Here is a 25,341-nt window from a genome sequence, read left to right as displayed (position 1 = left end):
CATGTGCTAATAGGGCTTGCAGAAGGGAACTTAAAACTTGCTAAATTTTGCTGGAATCTCTTTAGGGAAATTACAGCAGGTAAACTACCCAAGATAGGGGTTCTAAGGAGGATACTACCTTCAGAGAACTTTAGTTATAGGTAAGTAAACCTATTATTCCCATTATTTTCTGAATTCAAAACTTATAACCTACACTTTTGAAGCCACAGAAAGCATCACACAGGCATCTAAAATTAGTTTTATATCACTGCTTGCCATTGTGTATTTTGTTAATTCTATGTGTTTTTAAAGAAATTAGGTAGAAATGTGGATTGTAAAAATTTAGTTAAATTTCGTCCAGACTGTATATAATATTTGGCATAATTTGAATTGAACTCTTTTAAAATTTATTTTCCTATTTTATTAATGGACTCTCATATTTTTGTCTTCTTGGATATATGCACACACAAACACACATACATACATACACACACATACATTGACAGTTCTGTGTTCTGTTTACTGTACATTCTTTTCAGTGAGCCACAATATAATAGATCGAGAGGTTAACACCTGATGCTTAATTTCTGATAATTAAGTGTAAGGTTCTATTAACAAATTAAAGTTTTTTTAACCTTCATCTGAAACATCCAATTTCTAGAGCTGTTTTATCTCTGTGTTCAAACAAATTAACTTGAGAGTTATTTGAGATTAGAGTAGTAATGGAATTAGCACTTAGATAATTTATCATTATGACATTTATAATAAATTTTTATGGTTATCTTTCAGCATGATTGAAAGCAGACTACTTTTTAAATGAGTGCTAGGAATTGCCTGCAGTTGTATAAAAGCTTTTAATAATATCTTCTTTATTGAATTACATTTTAGTCATTATAGCTATGATATTTATTAAATTTCTGGCCTTCATTTTGCCTGGCCAAGTAGGGAATCAGTGTTTAATGGCTCTTTTGCCATTCTCTTATCTCTCAGATTGAGGTTTTTTTTTTTTAGCAATCTCCAACAAGATTTAATAGAAGTTTAGGAGGCTTCTTTCATTAAATTTGGGAAATGGTGTCATTGTAATCTTTTTGAGAAGTTAACAGTACATATTTTATTTTAAGTGCCCTGAGGTTTCCTGTAGTAGAGAAATTTACTTAACTGTGCTTAACCATTTTCTTTTACTGTGGGACAATTGTTAACATTTTAAGAGACACTAGGATTCTGAGGACCCTCTTTTGGAAAGCTCTGCACTGGATTAAGGTGATTTAAGGATTATTTTTTGTTACATTACTCTTCAGGTTCTTGGGATGTTGAGGGGTAGTGTGAATACTACAAAATATGTGTTACAATTTACTCTTGTTTCACATCTTCTTAATCCTGAAAAATTAATATTAGTTGAAAAATTCCTTTTTTTACCCTTAAAAAAATTTGTCTTAATGATTTGTGAGCTAACTGGAACCTTTTCGTTAATTAGAGCAGTCTAAACAAATCTGTCTAAATTTCATAATCAAAGAAACCTTGAATCTGCTATTGCTAAGCACATTTAAGAATACGTTATTATAATGAGATGGTCCTAAATACATGCTAGTGATACATAAAATTGGAAGTATTAATTTTTACCAACAGCAAAATTTACAAATTAAGCAAAAATGGTATAGCCTCATATAATTTGACATTAACTAAGGGGGAGCTTTTCTATTTAATGGCAAATGTTAGACACTATATTTTTATGTATAGCTTTTGTCATGTAACATATTTATTGAGTTTCCTACTCTGTGTAAGCATTGTTATAGACCCATTATCTGTTTGTATACTTTTATTCTATTACTGGGTAAGTACATTTAAATATCTTTATTATCACAAAATGTATTCAAAAGTCTAAAATTGAGTTTATAAGTGTCTTTGAAAAAATCAGAGTATGTGAAAGACTTCTGTTCCATAAGTAAACATAGTTTAATGATTATTTTAAAGTTTTTAATGCAACTTTAAAAAATTTATAAGTATTTATAAATCATAAGCATTTCAAGTGTTTAGTATGCACAAGTTTATACCATAGGTTCTACCCTGAATTAACAAATGATTTGGACATTCTTAAATGTCTGGCTTAGCCACATAACTCATTTGGATGATGGAGTGGTCCGTATTTGTCCAAATATGTAAACATCACATAAAGAAAAATCTCTTCCACAGACTCTACCCTCATTTTCTAAGGAATTTGTATGGTTGGACATAGTGGGAACCAGTTTAAAAAGTGGGGACTTCTGCTTTCAGGAAGATGGAGTAGATGTACATTGCCCTATTCCTCCTGCTAAAACAACTGAAAGTCTTGAACATTATATATAAAATAAAACATAAGAAGACTCTGAAAGGTGGAGAAAAGGCATAAAGACTAGGGACCTCAGGACTCCAGGAATGACATGGGGTGAGTTCCCTGGGTTTTCTTTTTGCCTAACATAACCCGAACTTGGCACTGAAGAAGCTGGCAACCTGGAAATCAACAGGGACAGATTGAAAAGCCTTCTATCTCCAGCCAAAAGACCAGGAAAGGAACAGCCTAGCATGGCAGAAAACTTTTAGGCAGTAACCATTCTGCTCTAGCGAAACACCACAGAAAGACTATGGCCCCTATCTTAACTCATGCCCGCCAAGGCTGAGTTAGGGAGCCCAGACTTAGATTCTCATGAAGTTGTAACTAGGCTTTCTAGCCCCCTGCCTCGATAGTTTCCAGAGAAGGCTAAGTAGGTAGGCAGGAGTTTTATCCCTCCTGGGCAGTAACCTTTCTACTACTCTTCTCCTGTTTCCCTGGTTTACTGTCATTGGAGACATGGGGAGCCTAGCCATCACTCCCACCTCATAGTAAGGAGGTGCTTCTTTCTGGCCCTACTGGAATGATGTCAGAAAAGACCTAGTAAAGAGTCAGGATTTTTGCCATATTTGAACAGTAAGGAGAATTGCCCGCTCCCAATGATGGTGTCAGTGGAGGCTGTAAGGGGAGATGTAATGAGACATCCCTTCCCCGCACAGCCAAGATGATATCAGCAGAGGCCTACTGAGCAGTCAGAATCCCAACCCTTGCCCAGCAATAATGAAGAGCCCCTCCCCCACCTCATGTGTCAGCAGAGGACAAATGAGAAACTTGGACTTCTCCCACCTGGCAGTAAATGAAGCGGGAATCTTTTCTTTCACTGGAGTAGTGTCAAAGGAAGCCAGTAAACCAGAAAATTCAAATAGGGTCTAGAATCTCATAAACCCAAAATGTTTAGGTTTCAATAAAAAAAAAATCACTCTATCTACTAAGAACCAGGAGAATCTTTGAATGAAGAGAGACAATCAATAGATGAAAACACCAAAATGACAGATGTTAGAATTATATGACAAATATTTTAAAGCAGTCATCTTAGAAATACTTCAGTGGGAGATCCCAAACCCATTTGAAACAAATGAGAAAAATAGGAAGTCTCAAGGAAGAAATAACAGATATAAAGAAAAATGAAAGGGGAATTGAGAAGTGAAAAAATGTAATACCAAAGTGAAAAACTTGATGGATTGGCTCAACAGCAGAATGGAAGAGAGAGCAGAAAAAAAAAATCAGTGAACTTGAAGACAGAACAACAGAAATTGCCCAGTCTAAACAACAGAGAGAGAAGATTGGAGAACATTTTTAAAGAGGTCCTTGGTACCTATGGGACTGTAATAAAAGAACTAAGATTTTTGTCATTGGAGTCCTGGAAGGAGAGGAAAAAGAAGATAGGGCTGAAAAAATACTTGAAGACATAATGGCTGAAAATTTCCCAAATTTGGCAAAAGGCATAAAGCTATAGATCTGAAAAGCTAAGCAAACTCCAAATAGGATAAGTCAGGATCAGTCTACATCAAGTTCAGTTGTAGTCAAACTTCTGGAAACTAAAGACAAATATCTTGAAAGCAGCGAGAAAGGTACCTTTTCTTACAGGGTACAAGCACTCTGATTTCTCATAAGCAAACTTGTCATCAAAAGCTATGGAGACCAGAAGAAAGTGGCACATGTTTTCAAGTGTTGAAAGAAAAGCACTGTCAACTAGAATCTTAGAACCACTGAAAATATTCTTCAGGAATGAAGGGGAAATCAAGATCTTGGATGAGGAATACTAAGGGAATTTGCTCCTAGTAGATCCACCTTAAAAAAATGGCTAAAGGAAATGCTCAAAACAGAAAGGAAATAATAAAAGGAAGGCATCTAGGAATGTTAGGAATGAAGAAAGAACATGGTAAGTTAAAAATCTTGGTAAATACAATAGACTTTACTTCTCCTACTGAGTTTCCTAAATTATGTTTGATGGTTGAGCCAAAACTATAACATTATTTGATGTGGTTCTAAATGTATGTAGAAGAAATATTTAAAACAGTTGTATGATAAATGGGAGAGGGTAAAAAGATGTAAAGGGAGGTAAGGTCTCTGTACTTTACTTGAACTGATAAAATGATGACATCAATAGAATGATAAGTTATGTGTATATAATATACCTAGAGCAACCACTGAAACACTCCAAAAAATGAGACAAATCAAAATATAACTTAAAAAATACATACATGTAATTCACAGTAAAGCAGGAGAAAGAAAACAAAACTAAAATAGCAGGATTAGTTCCATATAAATAGTCTAACTATACCAACTGAAAGGTAGAGATTCACATATCAGACTTAAAAACATGATCCAATTGCATGCTTGCTACAAAAAACTCCCTTGAAACTTATTAGTAGAGATAGGCTGAAGTGTAAAATGATGGGAAAATGTTATATAAACATTAATTGAAAGAAATGGCTATATTAATATCATATAAAGTAGACTTTAGAGTAAAGAAAATTACAAGAAATAGAGATATTATATATAATGATTAAAGGGTTAGTTCATCAAAAAGACTGCAATCCTAAATGTTTATTTACCAAATAACAGAGCTGAAAAATACATGAAAGAATATTGTCCAAAATGAAAGGAGAAATTGACAAATCTACAGTTACAGTTAGAGACTTTAATGTCCCTCTGTCAATAATAGGTAGAACCTCTAGACAGAATATTAGCAAATAAAGAGCTCACCAACACCATCGACAAACAGGATCTAATAGACATTTAGAAAATGTTCCACTCAACAGCAGAGTGCACACTCTCTTTAAGTGCCCACGGACTATATACCAAGATAGACCATCCCTGGACCACGAAACAAACCTCAACAGATTTAAAAGAATTAGAATCTTTGGGGCGCCTGGGTGGGCTCAGTCAATTGGCATCCAACTTCAGCTCAGGTCATGATCTCATGGTTTGTGAGTCCCAGCTCCGCGTCAGGCTCTGTGCTGACAGCTCAGAACCTGGAGCCTACTTTGGATTCTGTGTCTCCCTCTCTCTCTCTCTGCCCCTCTGCCACTTAACACTGTCTCTGTCTCTCAATAATAAACATCTTTTTAAAAAGCTAAAAAAAAAATCATTGTATTTCAACAACGGTGTAATCACGTTGGAAATCAATAACAAAAAGATAACTGTAAGCCACCAGACATTTGAAAAATACACAACGCAGAGCACCTGGGTAGCTCAGTTGTAAGCATTGACTCTTGATTTTGGCTCAGGTCACAATCTCATGGTTCTGCGTTGAGCTCTGTGTTGACAGAGCCTGCCTGGGATTCTCTGCCTGGGATTCTCTCCTTCCCTCTCTTTCTCTGTCCCTTCCCTGCTTGTGCATTCTCACTTTCCCTTGTTCTCTCTCTCAAATAAGCTTAAGAAATATAAACAGAAAAATACACATTATAGTTAAATAATATGAGTCAAAGAGGAGGTCGCAAGGGAAATTAATAAAAACAACAAAAACTTTGAAATGAATGAAAATGAAAATATATCAAATTTTGAGACACAGCTAAAGCAGTACTGAAAGGGAAACTTAACAGCATTAAATGCGCACCTTTATTAAAATGGTTATATTAGTAAAAAAGAGAAGTTTCACATCAATAAGCTTCCAGCTAACCTGGAAAAAAGAGCAAAAGAAACCCAAAGTGAGCAGAAGGAAAGGCATAATAAAAAAGGAGCAGAATCAGTGAAATTGAAAACAGAAGAATAATAAAGAAAATCAGTGAAACACAGAACTAATTCTTTGGAAAGATCCATACAATTGACACAACTGTAGTAAGACAGAGACGATGGAAGACAAAAATTTATAGTATTAGGAATGAAATGAATACCTCTACCTATCATGCAGATATCAAGAGGATAATAAAGGACTACAGCAAATAACTCTGCAGACATAAATTTGATAATTTACATGAATCAGTTCTTCAAAAGCACAATTTTTCTAGTATGGATTAGATATTGTGAATAGCCCCATAACTGTTAAGGTATTAAATTCATAATTAAAATTTCTCAGAAATAAAGTCTCCCAAGTTGGGATGGTTTCACTGGAGCCTTGTATCAAACATTTTAGAACAGTGAGCACCAAGTCTACACAATCTCTTCCAAAAACTAGAAATGAAGGGAGCCTTTCCCAATTTATTTTATGAAGTTACTCTCATCTTGATTCCAAACCAGAGATGGTTAAAACCGACAAAGCCAGTATCCTTAATTCATAAAGATGAGAAAATCCTTACCAAAATATTAGTGATAGAATTAAGCAATACGTAAAAAGAATTATATGCTATGACCAAGTAGAGTTCACTTCAGGGATTCAAAACTGGTCAGTATTTAAAAATCAGAGTAATTTACCATATTAATAGTCAAAAAAAGAAAATTCACACATCACCTCAATTGACTCAGAAAAAGCACTTGACAAAATTCAGTATCTACTTATGATTTTAAAAACTCAAAACTGGGAATGGGGGTAATTTTCTCAAGTTAGTAAAGAACATATTAAGAAAGCCTACAGCTAACATAATACATCATGGTGAAAGACTGAATGTTTTCCCCTAGTATGTCAAAGTTGTTTTTTTTAACATATAAAAATTTTTAAATAATTTTGAGAGAGAGGGTGAGTGGGGGAGGGACAGAGCGAGGAAGACAGAGAATCCCAAGCAGGTTCCATGCACTGTTAGCGCAGAGCCCAATGCAGGGCTTGAACTCATTAACTGTGAGATCATAACTTGAGCTGAAACTGAGTTGTATGTGTAACCGAGTGAGCCACCCAGGTGCCCCAACATTTTTTTTTAAAGTTTATTTTGAGAGAGAGAGAGAGAGAGAGAGAGCAAGTGGGGGAAGGATAGAGAAAGAGAGAGAGAATCCTAAGCAGGCTCCACACTGCCAGGGCAAAGCCCATTGTGGGGCTCATACTCACAAAACTGAGATCATGATCTGAGCCAAAACCAAGAGTCAGATGCTTAACCAGGTGAACCACACAGGTACCCCTAGAATGTCAAGGTTGTTTCTAAGCAAGGATGTCTCTCTGCTCTCAACCACTCTTATTCATTATAGTACTGGGAGTCCTAGCCAGCACAGTAAGGCAAGAAGAGGAAATAAAATGCATTCCAGTTAAAGGAAGAAATACTCCCCCACCCCATTTAGGTAACGTGTTTTTTTTTTTTTAATGTAGAACCGTCCCCAGGCATCTAAAACACCCTGTAGAACTAGTAAGTGAGGTTAGCAAGATAGCAGAGTATGAGATAAACATACAAAAATCAGTTGTATTTCAGTATACTAGCAACTAACATGTGGAAAGCGGAATTTAAAATACAGTACCATTTACAAACGTGGAAAAAGAATACCTTATGTTTAAATCCAACAAAATATGTAGAGGACCTATGTACAAGAAATTACTAACTCTGGAAAGAATATTTAAGTAAATGGAAAGACATACTGTACTCTCCAATTAGAAGAGTCAGCAAAGTAAAAATGTCAGTTTCCCCTAAGATTATAGTTTAATAATCCTTTCTTCTCAAAATCTGGCAGGATTTTTTGATGATCTAGACAAGCTTATTCTAAAATTTATGTAGGAGGCAAAGAAATGAAAAGGCTAGATGTGTTAAGAGAATTTGGGGTAAAGAAGAATCAAGTAGGAGAAATCATTCTACCTGGTAAGACTTCCTATAGAGCTAACAGTAATCAAGACTGGTATTGGTGGAATGATAGACAAATAGATCAATGGGACAAAATATAAAACCCAGAAGTAGAGTTGCACAAATATGTCCCAAATGTATTTTAAGAAAGGCACAAAAATGATTCAGTGGAGGAAGAATGGTCTTTCAACAAATGATGTTGGAACAATTGGGTATCCTATGCACAAAAATAAACATCTACTTAAACCTTATTTATACCTTGTACAAAAATTTGCTGAAAATAGATCATAGATTTAAATTTAAAATGTAAAGTTATAAACTTTTATTTAAAAAACATAGGAAAAAATCTTCCAGTTCTAGGGCTAAGCAATGAATTCTTAGATTTGATACCAAAAGTACAGTCCACCAAAGGAGAAATTGAAAAGTTGGATCTCATCAAAATTAAAGTTACTCTTTGAAAGCCTATGTGAATGAAGAGAAAAAAAAAAAAGGAAGAACTACAGCCTGGGAGAACTTCTCTGCAAACCACAGAGAAGTCTCTGTGTCTGACAAGGGACTAATATCTAGAATATATAAAGAAATCTCAAAACACAGTAGTAAAAAAAGAATCCACTTAGACAATTGGCAAAAGACATAAACATTTCATCAAACAGGATATACAGAAGTCAAATAAATATAGGAAAAGGTGCTCAGTATCACTAAGGAAATTGCAAATTCAAGCCACAATGAAAATAATACTCTACCTGCAGAATGGCTGAAATAAAAAATAATGAAAGCACAGAAAGCTGATCACAAATGCATCTCTCATACGTTCTTGATGGGAATGTGAACTGTTAGAATGTGAACTGTTAAAAGGGGATTTTTTTGTAAAACTAAACATACAATTACCATAAACCCCTGCAATTGTACTCTTGGTAACCCATGTCAAAGAATGAAAATTTATGTAAATTTATGTTCCCATAAAAACCTGTGTACAAATGTCCATAGCGTTTTTAATATCCACAAAATGGAGTCAGCCCAGAAGTCCTTCATCTAGTGAATGGTTTAACAAACTGTGGTACATACAAATTGTAGAAAAGTACTCAGCAAGAAAAAGGAATGAAGTACTGATACATACTAAAACTGGAATGAATCTCTAGGGAATTATGCTGTGTGAAAAAAGCCAATTCCAAGAGGTTACATGTGAAGGATTACATTTATGTAACATTTTTGATAGCCACAGTCTTAGAATTTGGGGCAGATTAATCATTGCTCAAGCTTATAAATGTGGTGGGGTTAGGGGAAGGACAGGAAGGTGGTTACTTAAAAGGGCAACATGAGGGATCCTTGTGGTATAGAAACTGTTCAGTCTCTTGACTGTGGTGGTGGATACGTGAACCTTTACAGGCGATCAAGTTGTATAGAACTTAAAACACACACATTCAAAGATAAATGAGTATACTAAAACTGGGAAAACCTGAATAATGTAGATTGTATCAATATCAATATCCTGATTGTGTATTATACTATAGTTTTGAAAAAAAAAATGTTACCATTGGAGGAAACTGGAGTACAAGGGACTCTATTATTTCTTTTTGTTTTGTTTTTACATTTACTTATTTTTGGGAGAGAGAAACGTACCATGAGCAGGAGAGGGAGAGAGAGGATGGGGGAGACAGAATCCAAGCAGGCTTCAGGCTCTGTGCTGACAGCTCAGAGGGGCTCGAACTCGGTAACCCGAGTTCATGACCCGAGCTGAAGTTGGACACTTACCTGACTGAGCCACCCAGGCACCTCTGTATTATTTCTTATAATTGTGAACTACAGTTATCTCAAAAATTCATAGGCAATGCCAGTCCTTAGATATACATTATAATTGCATTGTGCCTAGATTTTCTGCATTAACTATAAAATTGTAGTAACCAGTATTTTTTAGGTTAAGAACTATTTAATGATGTAAGAATTCTCTATGTTCTATTCTGAACTCTGAAAATTACAATCTGTAAATTGTGTAAATTACATTTTGTATGATAGGAGTAAACTAGAAAAAACTATTATCTTTACTCTGGAATGATGATAAACAATCACGGTCAAACAAACCCAAAGCTAGTTTAGAAGTGTGATATGTGAGTAATTTAACATACTCAAGAGGATAGCTGATGATAAGCAGAGCAAAATTTTTCGTGTATATTAATAATGGTACAGTATAGTATTTTATTCCATTTTTATGATTCATAGCTTATCTTTTTAATATGTAAGATATGGTTTAGTGTGATTTTTAGTTATCTCATGGATCACATTAAATGAAGATAAATGTATATGACCAAATTTACATAATTTATTTGTTGAAGGGATAGATGAAACTAATTTTTATAACTGACTAATCTTATTTATAATTATCCTGGAGCCAACTTGTTAAAAAGTGAATAAGGTGGGGCCCCTGGGTGGCTCAGTCAGTTAAGCGTCTGACTTCAGCTCAGGTCATGATCTCACTATTTGTGGGTTTGAGCCTGGCATCGGGCTCTGTGCTGACAGCTCAGAGCCTGGAGCCTGCTTCAGATTCTGTGGCTCCCTCTCTCTCTGCCCCTCCTCCACTCATGTTCTGTTTCTCTCTGTCTCATTAATAAATAAACATTAAAAAAAAGTTAAAAGTGAATAAGGAAGCTATAGAAAAATTATTATAATATAGCTTGAACTGGTTTCTGTGACTGGAGGATAATGGTGACCATATGATCTGTATAAATCTACACATTCTCCCAAAAAATCTAGACAGAAAGGAACACAAATGAAACATAGGTAACCTATAACTTCTGCGTTATGGGGACAGATTGCCATACCTGTAAGTAGCAAAATAATCAAGTTCCAACAGAGCTTCCACTGCTGCTACAGGTCTATATATGTGAAGAAGATGGAGTGGAAAGCCTTCGAGACTGTGAAACAGAGAAGGCATTGAAGGACTTTACACAAAACAAAGACAAAAATCACTCTCACAAGGAAAAAGTACAATAGGACATGCCAAAAGAGTTTATAGCACAAGCCACAGTGAAGGAGTTCTCGAGGGAGAAGTGGCATCCTTGGAAGAATTTTGGTCTCTGGGACAGAAGATAAAGAAGCACGGTGCCTCTGAGTCATAGCGGTGAAGAGAAAACAAGAAGAAAGTGAAAAATTAAGTGTCCTGTAGAATGAAAGAAGACCTCAAGCTCTCCACCCCTGTTACCACTACATTTCACTAAGTTGACAAAAGTTTGAGGTACTGTCAAACTAAAGAATGCTGTCCACAAAATGACTGGGTGGGTGGGGGCTGGAAATCAAATTTACATAGCACCACTGTTAGAAGAAAACAGAAAGTAGGCATAAAAGCATTTCAGCTGATGAAAATCCACTCTGCCAAAAAAAGTCCTTAGGAAGATAACCACCGAGTACTGTAATATAGTATTCCAGACTAAATTAAATATTCTCAAGCGAAACAAAGCCTGGTATCCAAACATTTAAGGAGAAAAAAGAATTAAGAAACAACAGGAAATGCAATATGCATTGATCAAACTCAGGAAAGAAATAAAAAGAAAACTATTAGAAATGAATAAATTATAAAATACTCAGAATAGAATGGAATGAGACTCTAAAGAAGGACATAGAATGAAAATTAGGGAAAAAAGGATCTCAGAAAATGACTGGAAGGAAAGCCTCTCAGAGAATGTCCGGTGTAACTGGGAGTCTCTGAAGAAGTAAAACACCACAGTGGAACAAAACTTAAGAGATTTAGCCAAGAAAACTTTCTGGGAATAAGGGAAATGTAAGTACCTTTTGAAGGATCTACTATGTACTTGGGAAAATTAATCAGGAATAATCAGCTCAGACCATATTTTAGTAAGCTGTTAAACCTTAAAGATAAATTGAACTGGCATTTCCAGGGAAGCTTCAGCAAAAGGACTGTGAGGTTTTAATATATTAGAAGGACTAAATGAAACAAGGGCGAGAACATAAATAGAAGTATTGCATATTATATGTAAGACAAAATAAAAATACCAGTCATAAAAGGGGAAATGGTAAAATAGAATGTTTTCTATTTAAAACAGATCATAGACTGTTGAATGGGTAGGAGACAAAGGGTAACATTTAAAACCAGCACGCCAGACCCTAAAAGCTTAAGTAAGGAAAAGGGGAAAACTGGGGATTAAGGACACAAATACAAGTATACATGCACTACAACAAACTTCCCTTCCTAAGTACCAAAAGAAAATGTAAAAAGTAGCAGAATATACCACATGGAGAAAAAACACAGTAAATTTAACTTAATACACAGTAGTTATAAACTAGATGAAACAAAACATATCAAATATGAATGGGCTTAAGTTTCCTATTAAAAAGGTTTTAAGTTGGCTCATAAAACATATTAAAATTTGGTTTAAGCAAGAATCCGTTAGTGGATGCTAAATTTAGGGTGGAAAGTTTAAGACTCAGGATATTTGCATGGTCTCCAAGTATCTCCTTCCAGATTACATATTAGCTGCAAGGGGGATAAAACAGTAACTATGTAGTAGAAAAGCTGGATAACACTTTGACCCGGTGATTAAAGTTCATATAACCAGTAGGGAGGTTGGGAACATCATGGCATGTGATCACGATACCCTAAGAAGGACACATCCTAACTTAAGTGGTAGTCTAGTAAGGCATACATAACCTGAATCTAATTGCAGACATTTTATAAAATAGCCAGCCACCTCCTTCAGAAACCATTTTTATGTCATGAAAGAAAGGCTTTGGAACTGTTCCAGACAAAATGAATCTGAATAGACAGCGAAATGTTAATCTGCAATCTCGGGCTCAATTCTGTACTGGATAGGGAGAAATGCATTATTAGGGTTTAGACAATTAACAGGATGGGAATATGGCAAAAGTACTTTATCAGTCTTAAATTTTCCTGCTTTTGCTAACTCTGTTGTTTACATAAGAGGTCCTCGCTCTTAAAAAGTCATATAGGATCATTAAGAGGAAAATCATGATATGTAAAGCTGCTCTCTCAAATGCTTCAGACAAATACATAATGTGTGTAGAGGTGAGAGAATGACAAAGCAAGGGTAGCAGAATATTAAAAGTTGGTGAATCTGAATAAAATTATAGAAGTTTTCTGTTCTTTAAATTTTCTGAGTTTTAACTTCAAAAGCAAGCAAACAACAACAAACAAAAACCAGAAGCAGATAGCTCTACCTATGAACTGTAACCAGAGACCAGTCCACACAGTTTAGTGAAGTAGAACTTGAGTTACATAATTTTCTCCCCCCACCTTTTTGGTTAAGGTATTGAGTGTTTTACATTTCACTTTCAATTTGGAACACTTGACTACTTTGATATCAGTCCATGCTAAGGTATATATATATGATTTCTCTTAAAGCTTTTTGTGTTATACATTTTTGCAGGATTTGCCTTTTTCATGCTTAAAATGTGTTTGAAAGAAAAAAAAAATCATTCTGACGGTGTCCTTTTCTGTGAAATGCTTGTTCATGTGGAAAAACATCCACTATTTGGTTCTCCTCCCCCCTTTCCCCACCCTGTCACTTCCTTGTGTTCTGAGAACAAAATAGGAGATGGATGAGGTTAAAGGCATTTTGAGTATCTTTTCATATTTTTGATCTTATTCCAAAATGAGTTCTACCAAACAATATGTGGATAGTAGTTCTATAAGTATTACCAGCTCTTTCACATTTTGCCAGTTCAAGCTCCTTTATTTATCATTTGAGGAACAACATGTTCTGAATCAAAAGAAAAATATTTGAAGATATTTTGTCCTAATGATACAGTTTCTTTATATGAGGCAAATATAGTCAGTAGTTCTGATCAGACCATGTGTGAAGAGATCACAACAAATGAAATTTGAGATGATGCAGTCCAATGATAAATGTTGTATTAACTAAAATTTATTTTTTATTGTGAAAAATCAGTGATTAAAAATTAAAAATCTTATGCCCACTGATTCTTCACCAATATTTATATTAAGTTTCTTCTTCTGTCTTAAGGCTGTATGGAGAGAAGAGAATCATGAGAATCCAGGAGCTCTCATAATTTTCTGGTGGAGCAGTATCTGACATGCAGGGAAAGTTGTCTGGTGATTTTCAATCGTTAGTGCAGTGGTGAATTACTGAATGATACTAAATGTAGTGATAAATGATGGTATTAGGGTTTTTTTTTTTAATGTAGGGATAGTGTGAATTCTTCAGAGTTCTCTATTTACAGTTTTGAATGTCTCCTTTTACAGGAAGATTGCAGTGATGTATGTAACTATCGTTCTTCTCGAGTTTTTAATCTACACACAGGATTTTATTAGATTGTTTAGCCACATTCCACAATGTAAAGCCAGCAAAAATTAGGTAGAAATGACTAACTGCAATGTACAGTACTAGGAAAGACAGATTTCATGCAGAATGAAAGCAACTGTTTTGTCACTGAGTTTTTATAATATTATATTGCTGTTGATTTTTTTTTTTCCTTTCTGCATTTTGAGTTCCTAGTTTTCTAGCCATCCTACTTCTAAGTGTTTTGGTAATTGCCAAGTTTTTATGTTCAGGGCTTTATCATTAACATTATAATATTTTTAAGTAATTATAAAACAGTTTTTTCCTTCTTATTAGGAAGAAGCATTGCATGCATTTATTCAGCCAGAGATCCTGGATGGCCCAAATCAATATTTTTGTGAACGTTGTAAGAAGAAGTGTGATGCCCGAAAGGTAGATGCCATGTAGAAATTAATACTAAATTATCTGAGATTATATTCAATATTCAATAGGTCCCTTTTTTTTTTTTTAGGGTCTTCGGTTTTTGCATTTCCCTTATCTGCTGACCTTACAGTTGAAAAGGTTTGATTTTGATTATACAACCATGCACAGGATTAAATTGAATGATCGGATGACATTTCCTGAGGAGCTAGATATGAGTACATTTATTGATGTTGAAGATGAGGTAAAATATTTATTACATTTATTTGTTAAAAGATAGTAATCCATTTTAGTTGGTCATGTGTTTAATTAAAGGAGCTATTTGAGGTAGCAACACTGGTGTTGTTTAGGCTTGTCTTGGTAGAAGGTTTTCATTTCTTTCCATATTTTGTAATGGCAAGTTATATAAAAAGATCTAGATTTGTATACTTTTTTTGTTTACCATAAATTATGTCACATAATCTTGTTTGATCAGAATAACTTATGATATTCTTTGAAAAGACTAAAAGATTCCAAACTCTGGAACTCTGTCTTTAATTTGAGCGATGATCTTATGTTTTATAACTTTCTTAGCAAAAGACACTTATCTAGAGATGGGCTGCCCTATGTTTCTGGTACATAATAAACACAACAATTATGTAAGTAAAATGAGCAAATTGGGCAGTATGTCCTTTATTACTTATATTTGTTTTAGTGTCTTTTTCAAGGATTATGGTTTCTGGGTTATTCTCAGTTAAAGTTTGCCACCTCTGAAATAGACTAGGTTAGAAAGCTAGAAATAAGGGTATTTTGTCTGTTTTCCTTTCTTAATTAGGTTTTTTTTGTAGTCAGAACTTTATTTAAATAGTTTGAAGAATAGAACTTTGGAGGACACAGGTAAAGCTTATCAATTCTTCTACTCATTGACTCCCTCTAAATTCTATGATTCCCCTAACCTTATTCAGTAAAAGATTCTTAATATCCCACTCTATTCTTTTGAAAACTTCTGATTTCATTATGGGAAATATTTATAGTCATTTGACATAATCCTTAGAAAGTGATAAATATTTATTTCAAAACTACCATGAATCATTTTTTTCTGATTGGAACTTACCACTCTAGTTATAAAAATACGATATCCCAAAAGCACAAAAGTGATTTTAAACATTCATGAAGTTTTAGTTAATGCTCTTAAGAGATGATGTGGTATAGAAGAGCAGCTTTTCTGAGCCTCACTTTCTTTGTCTGTAAAATAAGGGCAATATTTACTCTTTATAGCTTTCATAAAAAGACTGCTTTAGATAAAGTAGATGTTCATTGAATGATACCTATGACCAGGTAACATTTTGAAAGGTTTAATTTAAAATGGTATTTCAAACACTTATGCTCAAGCTAGGAAATCTATTCCAGGTATACCAAAGTTTCAAAATAGACAAAGTCTTTACAGGAGTCCTACACAGAGATTAGTATTGGCTCAGTTTTCTGTATAGACCTAATATATTCTTGTAAAAGGAAATCTTCTACAAATAAAGAAAACCTAAATCTAGTTTCACAGGAACTTTTAGTATGTTCCAGGTCCATATCTTGGGAGAAGAGATGTTCTGGCCTAAAGGAGCATCAGGAATGATCTCTGGACTCCGTGTAGAGTTCTAGAGTTGGTTTTTATTTAAACTTTACTGTCTCAAGGGGTGAAGACTGTTGTATGTTAGATGCAGTCCCCACAACAAAGTTCTTGGCAAAAAGTTGGTGCTTATTATTATGTATTGCTTGGTTAATTTCAGAACTCCTATATAACATATCTAGAGCCTACATCTCACAGAAGAATTCTCAAACTATTTAAACAGAAACATTTTTAGATACGCATATAAAATATCTAAGGAAAAGGGGGCAAGGAGTTGTTTGGGGATTTCTAGGAAGTAGATTCCTTCAAAGTAAGTTTGCATGAAAGGGATTTAAAAATCATAAAAGCATGAAAAAGTGTGATTTTTTTTGTTGTTATATTTCTACCTCCTGTATGCTAGAATGTAAAGTTCTTGAGGATAGATTCAATGTTGTTTTTCTTTTTAATGGTGTCTAATACCTAGCCCAAGGATAAATAAAACTTAACTTTTTGTCCAAGAAAAGAGGTGATATTGTTTTGGGATTTGAGAACAAAGGCTCATTTTGGCATTTAGGTTCACAGCTTTTACAGAGTTTAGTGAAATAAATGGTAATTTACATTGTTACTTTGCAACTATAAGCATAAATGGGATTTAATTAGAATTCTGAATCACTGATTCATTGTATTTGAATTTTAAGGACATTAATAGAAATGTTTTTAAAATATGCTTTTCTTAAAAGTTAGCAATTCATCACTAATACACATAATATCCAGTGCTCATCATAACAAGTGCCGTCCTTAATACCCATCACCATTCAGCCCATTTCCCAACCACCTCCCTCACATCAACACTCAGGCACTTAACCAACTAGGAGTCACCTAGGGACTCCTAGATGTCATTCTTTTTGATAGCTGAGTAATAGTCCATTGTGTGTGTATGTGTATCACATCTTCACATATATATCATACGTATATGTCATGATATATATGTATATATTTATAAATCTCCTTTATCAATTCATCAGTCGATGGACATTTGGCTCTAAAATACACTTTTTTTTGTTTAATTCTATTTAAGGACTCTCTAAGATAAGATAAATTTACTTAAAATAAATATTTTGATTAATAATATCTGAAGTTATGTGAAAAAGTTAGCAGCAAGTAGGTAAAAGGCTTAACTGAGTATATGTTTTTCCTTTATTTAACTTGTAATTGTAAGATAATTATGTTTTATTAAGAAATCCCCTCAGACCGAAAGTTGCACTGACAGCGGGGCAGAAAATGAAGGCAGTTGTCACAGCGATCAGATGAGCAATGATTTTTCGAATGATGATGGTGTTGATGAAGGGATCTGCCTTGAAAGTAATAGTGGAACTGAAAAGATTTCAAAACCTGGACTTGAAAAGGTACCTTTTATAGTTTGTGAGTTTTAGTTGAAAGAGAAAGTAAAATGATTTCTGAGCTGCTATATAATTCTGTAGCGGTTATGACGAATAAATTCTCCTTAGGAGAAGTAATTTTTGAAAAGTAAGACTTTTTTAAAGCTTTTATTTTTTTTAATGTATGTATGTGATCATAATTAAACTTTAGGAAAAAACTTAGAGGCAAAAGTATGAATTTTGGGGGGCTGATCTGTAGCTATGTAAGTAAGCTAGGTGGTGGTATGGAAAAGGAAACCATTTCTGCCTTAAAAGTTATACCAAGCCTCTAAATCTTTATATAAGTGTTTTCTCATATAGCAAAATGAAAGTATTTGACTACATCCATTCATTTTAAAATTCTGACTCTGAAACTCCTTATGAAATAGTTAATAATAGAACTGATCTTTCTGAGGTAGGGGAAAACCAAAGCCTTCAGCCTCTCTCGCCTCCCCATCATAGCCCTTAAGGCACTTTTAAAAAAAATGATATAGTTTTTTAATATATGGAGATATATGTGTTTATATATGTATAGTTTTATATATGGATTATAATTTGACAACTACTGGATTTGATAATCTCTGTTATAGAATCTTTTATGTCATGGTATCAATGATTTTTAAGATGTTATCAAACCATTTCTTTCATATTCATATAATCTGCTTTATTGAGGAGAGAATTATAGGTCAGATGTCTTGAGCATGTATAAATTATGAATGAATAGCCTGAAGACTGATCAGTATTTCAACTCTTCCAAGTCATATTAAATACAGAGTTATTAAGGCAGTATTTAAGAATGGAATTTCTCTTGCATTATTGCAACCACCATCATCATTTGCCTTTTAAAATTATCTGTTTCAGGGCAGATAGATGTACATGAATTTCTATGTGATGAATAATGTAGCGGATACATTATAACTTAGTGTAAAGAACATTGCATTCAAGCAAGGGTTGGCAACTGTGGCTCAAAGGCCAAATCTAATTCTCTGCCTGTTTTTCTACATAACCAGTTACATCTGTCTTTATTTTTCCCCCTTGTCTTACTGCTGTAAGTAGGATTTCTTACAGTGTTGAATAGGAGTGGTGAGATAGGGCGTTCTTGCCTTAATCTCAGGAGGAAAGTGTTCAGTTTCTCATCATTAAGTATGATGTTGGTTCTAGGTTTTTTGTAGGTGTGCTTTATTAAGCTAATGAGGTTTCCCTCATCCTAGTTTCTTAAGCATTTTTGTCATGAATGAGTTTTGGATTTCAGGAAATGCTTTTTCTGAGTCAATTGATAGGATCATGTAATTTTTCTAATTTAGCCTGTATTATATAGATTGATCTTCTGACATTGAACCATCTTTGCATACTTGAGAGATGTCAAATCAGTAGATCACTGTATCACAGATATTACATAAATACATTAGAAAATGTTCTAATTCATTTTAATGCTCAGCTCTTTTTGCAAAGGAAATAGAATAATCTTATTGAATAAAAACATTATTTGGGATTTCTTGATCTTGACTGTGCATACCAGAATAGTCTTGTAATTAGAACTGCTTCTGAAATTTCAGATTATTGTTTTATTTTTACAAAAATAACATTATATTTCAGATATGCATAGTTACAGAGATTATAACATAATTAAAATGTGAAGGAATACACTGAATGAAACTCTGATATATAAAATTATGTGATGACTTGCCATTTTAGTTATCTTAGAGGAAAGTGTGCCTACAGTAAATATGTAGGACAACTCTAATATTTTACTCTGTATTAATAGGGAATGAGAAATACACAAAGAAGGGAAATTCTTTCTCTTCTCTGAGGTACTTTTATTTTTTCCCCTTAGAATTCCTTGATCTATGAGCTCTTCTCCGTTATGGTTCATTCAGGAAGTGCTGCTGGTGGTCATTATTATGCTTGTATAAAGTCATTCAGTGATGAACAGTGGTACAGCTTCAATGATCAGCATGTCAGCAGGGTAAGGACGTTTTTTTTTTCTTTCATTTATTTATTTTAAGGGAGAAAGAGTGCATGTGTGCACATGTAAGCCAGAGGAGCAGAGAGAGGAAGAGAGAGAATCCCAAGCACTGTCAGTGCAGAGCCTAACATGGGGCACGATCTCACGAACCGTGAGATCATGACCTGAGCTGAAATCAAGAGTCAGATGCTTAACCGCCTGAGCCACTCAAGCACCCCAAGGAGGGTGTGTTAAAGATTATTCTTAAAGACAAGAGTAGAGCTGTTTCTAATCAACAGTAGAGTTTATTTGTTTTGTTTGGGGCTTGCTAAGTGTTTCCAGNCAAGCTCCCCCTTTTTTTTTTTTTTTTTTTGTCTTGAGCCTTCATATGGGCTACCTGTTGAGCACTAGAACTAACTGGCTGGTAGGAGCCAATCATTCTGATCAAATTTTGTGAATTGGCCATTGTATGGTCCATTTTAACTCTGAGATTAAAATTGGCTTACTTGTTGACATAAAGGTAATGATGTTCTAGATTTTAGAAAAAAGTAAATAGTGTGACAACTTTTTAGATAACCCAAGAGGACATTAAGAAAACTCATGGTGGATCTTCAGGAAGCAGAGGATATTACTCAAGTGCTTTTGCAAGGTAAATACTTCCTGATTTGTACTGTTTATAAATTAGCGTTAACTATAGCTTCTCAGCATTTTTTTTACCATTAAAGAAATTTAACCCAGGGGTCAGCAAACTATAACCCATGGACCAAACCCTTCCTGCCTCTAGGTTTTGGAAATAAAGTTTTTATTGAGATGTCACTATACTCCTTTGTTTAATTAAGTATTGTGTGTTGATCTTATCCCCTTAATAACAGAGTTCAATAACTTCAATATGGCTGAGAAATGCTGACTCCTGGCTTAACTGTAGTAGTGGCTCTAGGACACAGGTTTTGTTTATTTTTTTTTTTTTGAAGACTTAACTGTGTAACCAAGAGGAGATGTGGAATCTTCTTATAAGCCTGTCAGGAAAAGCAAAGTAGATTCTCCTTTTTTTTTTTTCTACAATGTTTTAAGTTTGAACCTGTCTTTGAACACTTACATGGTTTTATAATTGTTTGAAACAAAGAAAAACTATTAAAACAGATTATTTGATACTGGGAAATGGAATCTTTGCAATCTACTTTTTGTTGACATTAATCTTTTTTATATTTCTACTAGCTCCACAAATGCTTATATGCTGATATATAGATTGAAGGATCCAGCACGAAATGCAAGTATGTTAACATGTAGTTATTGGATTTTAATCTGTACTAATTTCTTTTGTAAGTTTGGCAAACCCAGATAACTACTTTTAAAGGATACGATGATTGTTTTATTATGCCTAGAAAAATTAATTACAAAGACTGTTATGAGATAATACCAACTGGTGAAAACACTTGGAAAAACTTGAACTGTTTTTTAATACACTAAGAGATAAAACTTACTCTGCATTAAAAAAGTGGGATATTTATTTGCATTAGATAGTGCTCAGTGATGTTAACCCTCAGACTTGTGTAGCAGTCCTGACTCGCCATCTAGATGGCCTAGAGCAAGTTATTTAACTTTTCTAAATCTTACTTTCCACACCTGTAAACTGGGGATGATCATAGTATTTTATAGGATTGTAATGAGAAATTAAACAAGATAACATTTTTTTAGCATTTAGCATCATGTCTTGTACATAGTAATAACTCAAATTTAGCTATGATTGCTTTTTTTTTGGTATAAGCCTTTGGAGTATTTTATTATCAAAATGCTTTGGATGGAGAGCCTTAAAAAAGTCAACTTCTGACTTACCACTCTAGAAAGTTCCTGAAAGCTAAAGTTAAATATCTTCGCTTATTTTCTTAAAAATTAAATAAAGTTTTATTTTATTTTATAAATAAAAGCAAATAAAGCAAAAAAAGCAAATAAAGTTTTATTATATTTTAATTGTATTGAGAGTCCCCAAAATAATCCTGTATACAAAGCATGTGGGTTTGTCTTTTATCTTTTTTATTATTACCTTAAAATACTTCAGTTCCCCTTTTTTCTTAATGCTGACTCTGATTGAAGCAGTATTGCGAATAACTAGGTGTGTTTGTGTGTACATGTAGATGTATACATATGTGATATGTTGGCTCACCTTCTTTTCATAATTACTATCGTCTTTGACCTTGATTTTTGTTTGTTTAGAAACTACTGTACTGTAAAATCTGTTTTAGGGTAGTGTATGTTTTTGTTTACATTTTTGTAACCCTCATTAGATTGTGAATTCAGTTGGTACAAGGCTTAGGACATAATTTGTCTTTATACTAATGATAATCCAGAGTCTAGAGTCTGTCATATAATGNATTAATGGGGGGGGGGGAGGAAATTATGAAAAGAAGTCATTTTAGAACAGAGATTTCAGAGGAGAGTAATCATTCTAACTTTACAGATAAAGGAATGATACCCCAAAGATTAACTTGTCCAAGATCATAGCTACCTGGAGGCAGAGCCAGGATTTTAGTTCTTGTGTCCTCTGTGGCACCCAACATTCCAGATATTTCCATTAGGGCAATAACTCAGGTTTCCTTTATCTACTACAAAAATGTAGTTTTGTGATGAAACACTAGAGGGCGCTTTATGTATGCTATGGAATATTTTTACAATGTAGTGAGTTCATTTCTAGAAATAGTTGATTTTTACCTTCCACAGGGATTTTATTTTATATATACATACATATATAAAAATTGTTCTCCCTATTTATAATGTCTGATAATCATTGGATTTATTAAATAGTGTCATATTCTCATATTGTCACTTTTAATACTTTGAGTTACATATAAAAATCTGTGGATAGAAAATAGCTAAAAGATTGCTTTGAGAACAAAGGAAAGATGAGTGTACTAGTGAATAATAACAACAAATAGCATTTGTAATATCAGCAGCAGCAACATTTATTACATTTTATTATATGCCAGGTAAATACTCTGTGGGGTAGATGTATTAATAAGCTGAAGAAACCAAGGCCTGGAGAAGTAAACTTGCCCAAGGTCACACAATTTGATGGTGATAATGAAATTAGAAGTTATTTTATCTCAAAGTTTCAGAGAGACTTTTTCATTGTAAGTTTTAATCTGCATGCCAGAGTTTCTGAGAGCCAAGAGATACTATGGATGAAATGTATGGTTTTTTAAAATATATGAGACCTAACCATGTGCCATTATCAATTACCTCTTCACTCTTGTGTGGAAGAAGCTGATGTTCTAAGTTGAGAGATTGATGTAACTGAGATCTGTTTTGAAGAGAGCTCTCAGAAATATACTGTGGGAACATAATAGAGCAAAATTAAGTAAAGGAAGCTCAATTTCCAATGACTCTGTCTTACCCTGTTTTTATTACAATAGAATTTCTAGAAGTAGATGAATATCCAGAACATATCAAAAACTTGGTGCAGAGGGAGAGAGAATTGGAAGAACAAGAAAAAAGGCAACGAGAAATTGAGCGCAATACATGCAAGGTTAGATTTCATAAGTTTACTTTTAATTAAAATGTACTTTTGAAGTTTGCTTAACTGCAATTCTCATAACACATTCATTAGACTGATTCTGTAGACAGTTATACTATGATGATCATTAAGCAGTACAACAAACTCTTACTATTGAAGTAAGATCTCATTTTTATGCATTAATAAGCATTAACGTGTGATAATACTCAGTGCTGTTAAGGTTACAGTGACATAAGCATTGTCACATTCTGCTACAAAAATAATAAAGTGGTAAAAACCATATCACATAGAAATTGAATAGAATTTATCAATAGCTTTAAGCAGATTCATCTTGTTTTATATAATTCTCTTATGGAAATATCTCTTAAAGAGATAACCACAGATGCTATAAAAATTTTGACCACCAAAACATTTATCACAGTATTTTCCAAACTAGGGAACAACTTAAAACAACCTGAATATATGTCAGTAAGAGAATGATTACTTAAATTATGATACATGCTTATAAAGAAACATGCAGTTGCTAAAATTAATGTTTTTGAATTCTTATAAGATGAAACATAGTCACTTTCCATTGTTGAGAAAAATAGACACGGGAGAGAATGGTCTCAGTTATATATATTTTAAATTATAATATTTTGACTATTAGGAAACAAATACTATCTACAAAAGAATTACATTTTGATTCATGACTTGCTGAGGTGATGTCAATGTTTTACATTTTCTAGATAAAATTATTCTGTTTGCATCCTGTGAAACAAGTAATGATGGAAAATAAATTGGAGGTTCATAAGGATAAGACATTAAAGGAAGCAGTAGAAATGGCTTATAAGGTATGTTTAATTACACTGTTGACATTTAATTATTGATATCTTAGATAACAGTATTAATATATTTTCCAAAAGTTTTTATTATGGTCAATAGTAATATAAGCACTTGCAGTAAATTTGATAGTCTATTTACATCATTTCTCTCTCAGTGGGTATGGCTTATACATCTTTGGAACATACTCAGTTGAGTTGGAGAGATTTCTCACCCTGAAAGCCAATTCAGTTTTATAGAACAAGAATTAGAATTAGAAACAAAAATATTTATTCTTTTTCATTCATTTAACAGATATGTATTGAGAGCCTTTCACAAGTTGCAAATATTTTATTGTTTAGATGCTGTAAAGTAAATCAGTAATATATTGAGATTATTTCTCCTGAGATGTTAACCATGAGAAACAGACAGCTATACAAAAAGTTGGGGGGAATATTTTAGTAGAGGTAACAACATGTATAAAAACTGAGATGAGGTTGTGGCTGGCGTGATCAAAAAACTGAGAAAAGGGACATTGTATTTAGATTGTCTTGAATGAGAAGAGAGTAGCAAAAAATCGAATTAGAGACTTTGTACACATAGTGATTGCAATGTATTCTGAGAATAATAGAAAGCTATTAGTGTGTTTTAAAAAGCAGATAGAAAGGGAACCATTCTTTAACCAGATTATTCTACATGGTTGTCTGTAATACTTGATAAATTAAATATTTTTTGTCCTTTGCATATAAATATGAATATCATTGAACTGAAAGTAAAGTCATTAGTTAGAGAAAAAAATGCATGCTACATTACAGTATTCTGGTTTTGCTCACAATTGCATTTCCAGTACATTTTCCCTGGTGTGCAGGAGAATCAAAATTTGGATGAGTTATGTGGATGAGTAAATGAATGAACTGAGACAATAAAATGAATAGATAGCTCTGGATATACCTCATTAAAAGTAAAAATCCTTTAAACACAGTGGTGGACTCTTAAGTACCATCTTTGCAAAACAGTAGTGAAACCAAATGAAACTAAAATAGAGAAAACATCTTAACTAAACAGTTTTACAATCTGTAATAGCAGTAACATTATTTTACATTCCAGTAGTTTTTAATGCAGGATGGCAAAAAGAAGGTTGTCTTAAAAATTGGAAGTAAAAGTTCTTAAATATAAAGAGTCAAACAGACAAAAGAGAGAAATAAACCAGTCTTATGTACCAGAAAGAGAGCTCCATCTTTTGGGAGGGTGGGGGGTAAATAGAGGTCGGTGGGGACAGCAAAGCTTACTATTTTTGTTGAAGGTCCTGATCACAAACCTTAAAGTAAGTACGAAATATTTTGAAGTAATCCTTTCCGTCTCCAGGCAGTTCATTTTTTGCTTAAGAGATGTTGCATCCAGAGTATGCCATCTACCAG

General features: G+C 33.7%; 1 protein-coding gene across 4 annotated transcripts in view; it reads left to right on the top strand.

Moving 5' to 3' along the window:
* Positions 1–25,341, top strand: part of USP47 (ubiquitin specific peptidase 47) — a 111,534-nt gene that overhangs the window by 62,648 nt on the left and 23,545 nt on the right. For all 4 annotated transcript variants that reach the window (XM_077761193.1, XM_077761191.1, XM_077761192.1 and 1 more), the window contains 8 exons: positions 14,589–14,684; positions 14,764–14,916; positions 17,490–17,657; positions 19,504–19,635; positions 20,187–20,263; positions 20,830–20,885; positions 23,022–23,134; positions 23,851–23,955. In XM_077761193.1, coding sequence (XP_077617319.1) covers positions 14,589–14,684; positions 14,764–14,916; positions 17,490–17,657; positions 19,504–19,635; positions 20,187–20,263; positions 20,830–20,885; positions 23,022–23,134; positions 23,851–23,955 — 900 coding nt within the window. The remainder of the gene's footprint in view (positions 1–14,588; positions 14,685–14,763; positions 14,917–17,489; positions 17,658–19,503; positions 19,636–20,186; positions 20,264–20,829; positions 20,886–23,021; positions 23,135–23,850; positions 23,956–25,341) is intronic.

Source organism: Crocuta crocuta, unplaced genomic scaffold, assembly GCF_008692635.1.
Source record: "Crocuta crocuta isolate KB4526 unplaced genomic scaffold, BGI_CrCroc_1.0 scaffold233, whole genome shotgun sequence".
NCBI classification, from domain to species: Eukaryota; Metazoa; Chordata; class Mammalia; order Carnivora; family Hyaenidae; genus Crocuta; species Crocuta crocuta.
This window is presented reverse-complemented; position numbering and strand designations above follow the sequence as displayed.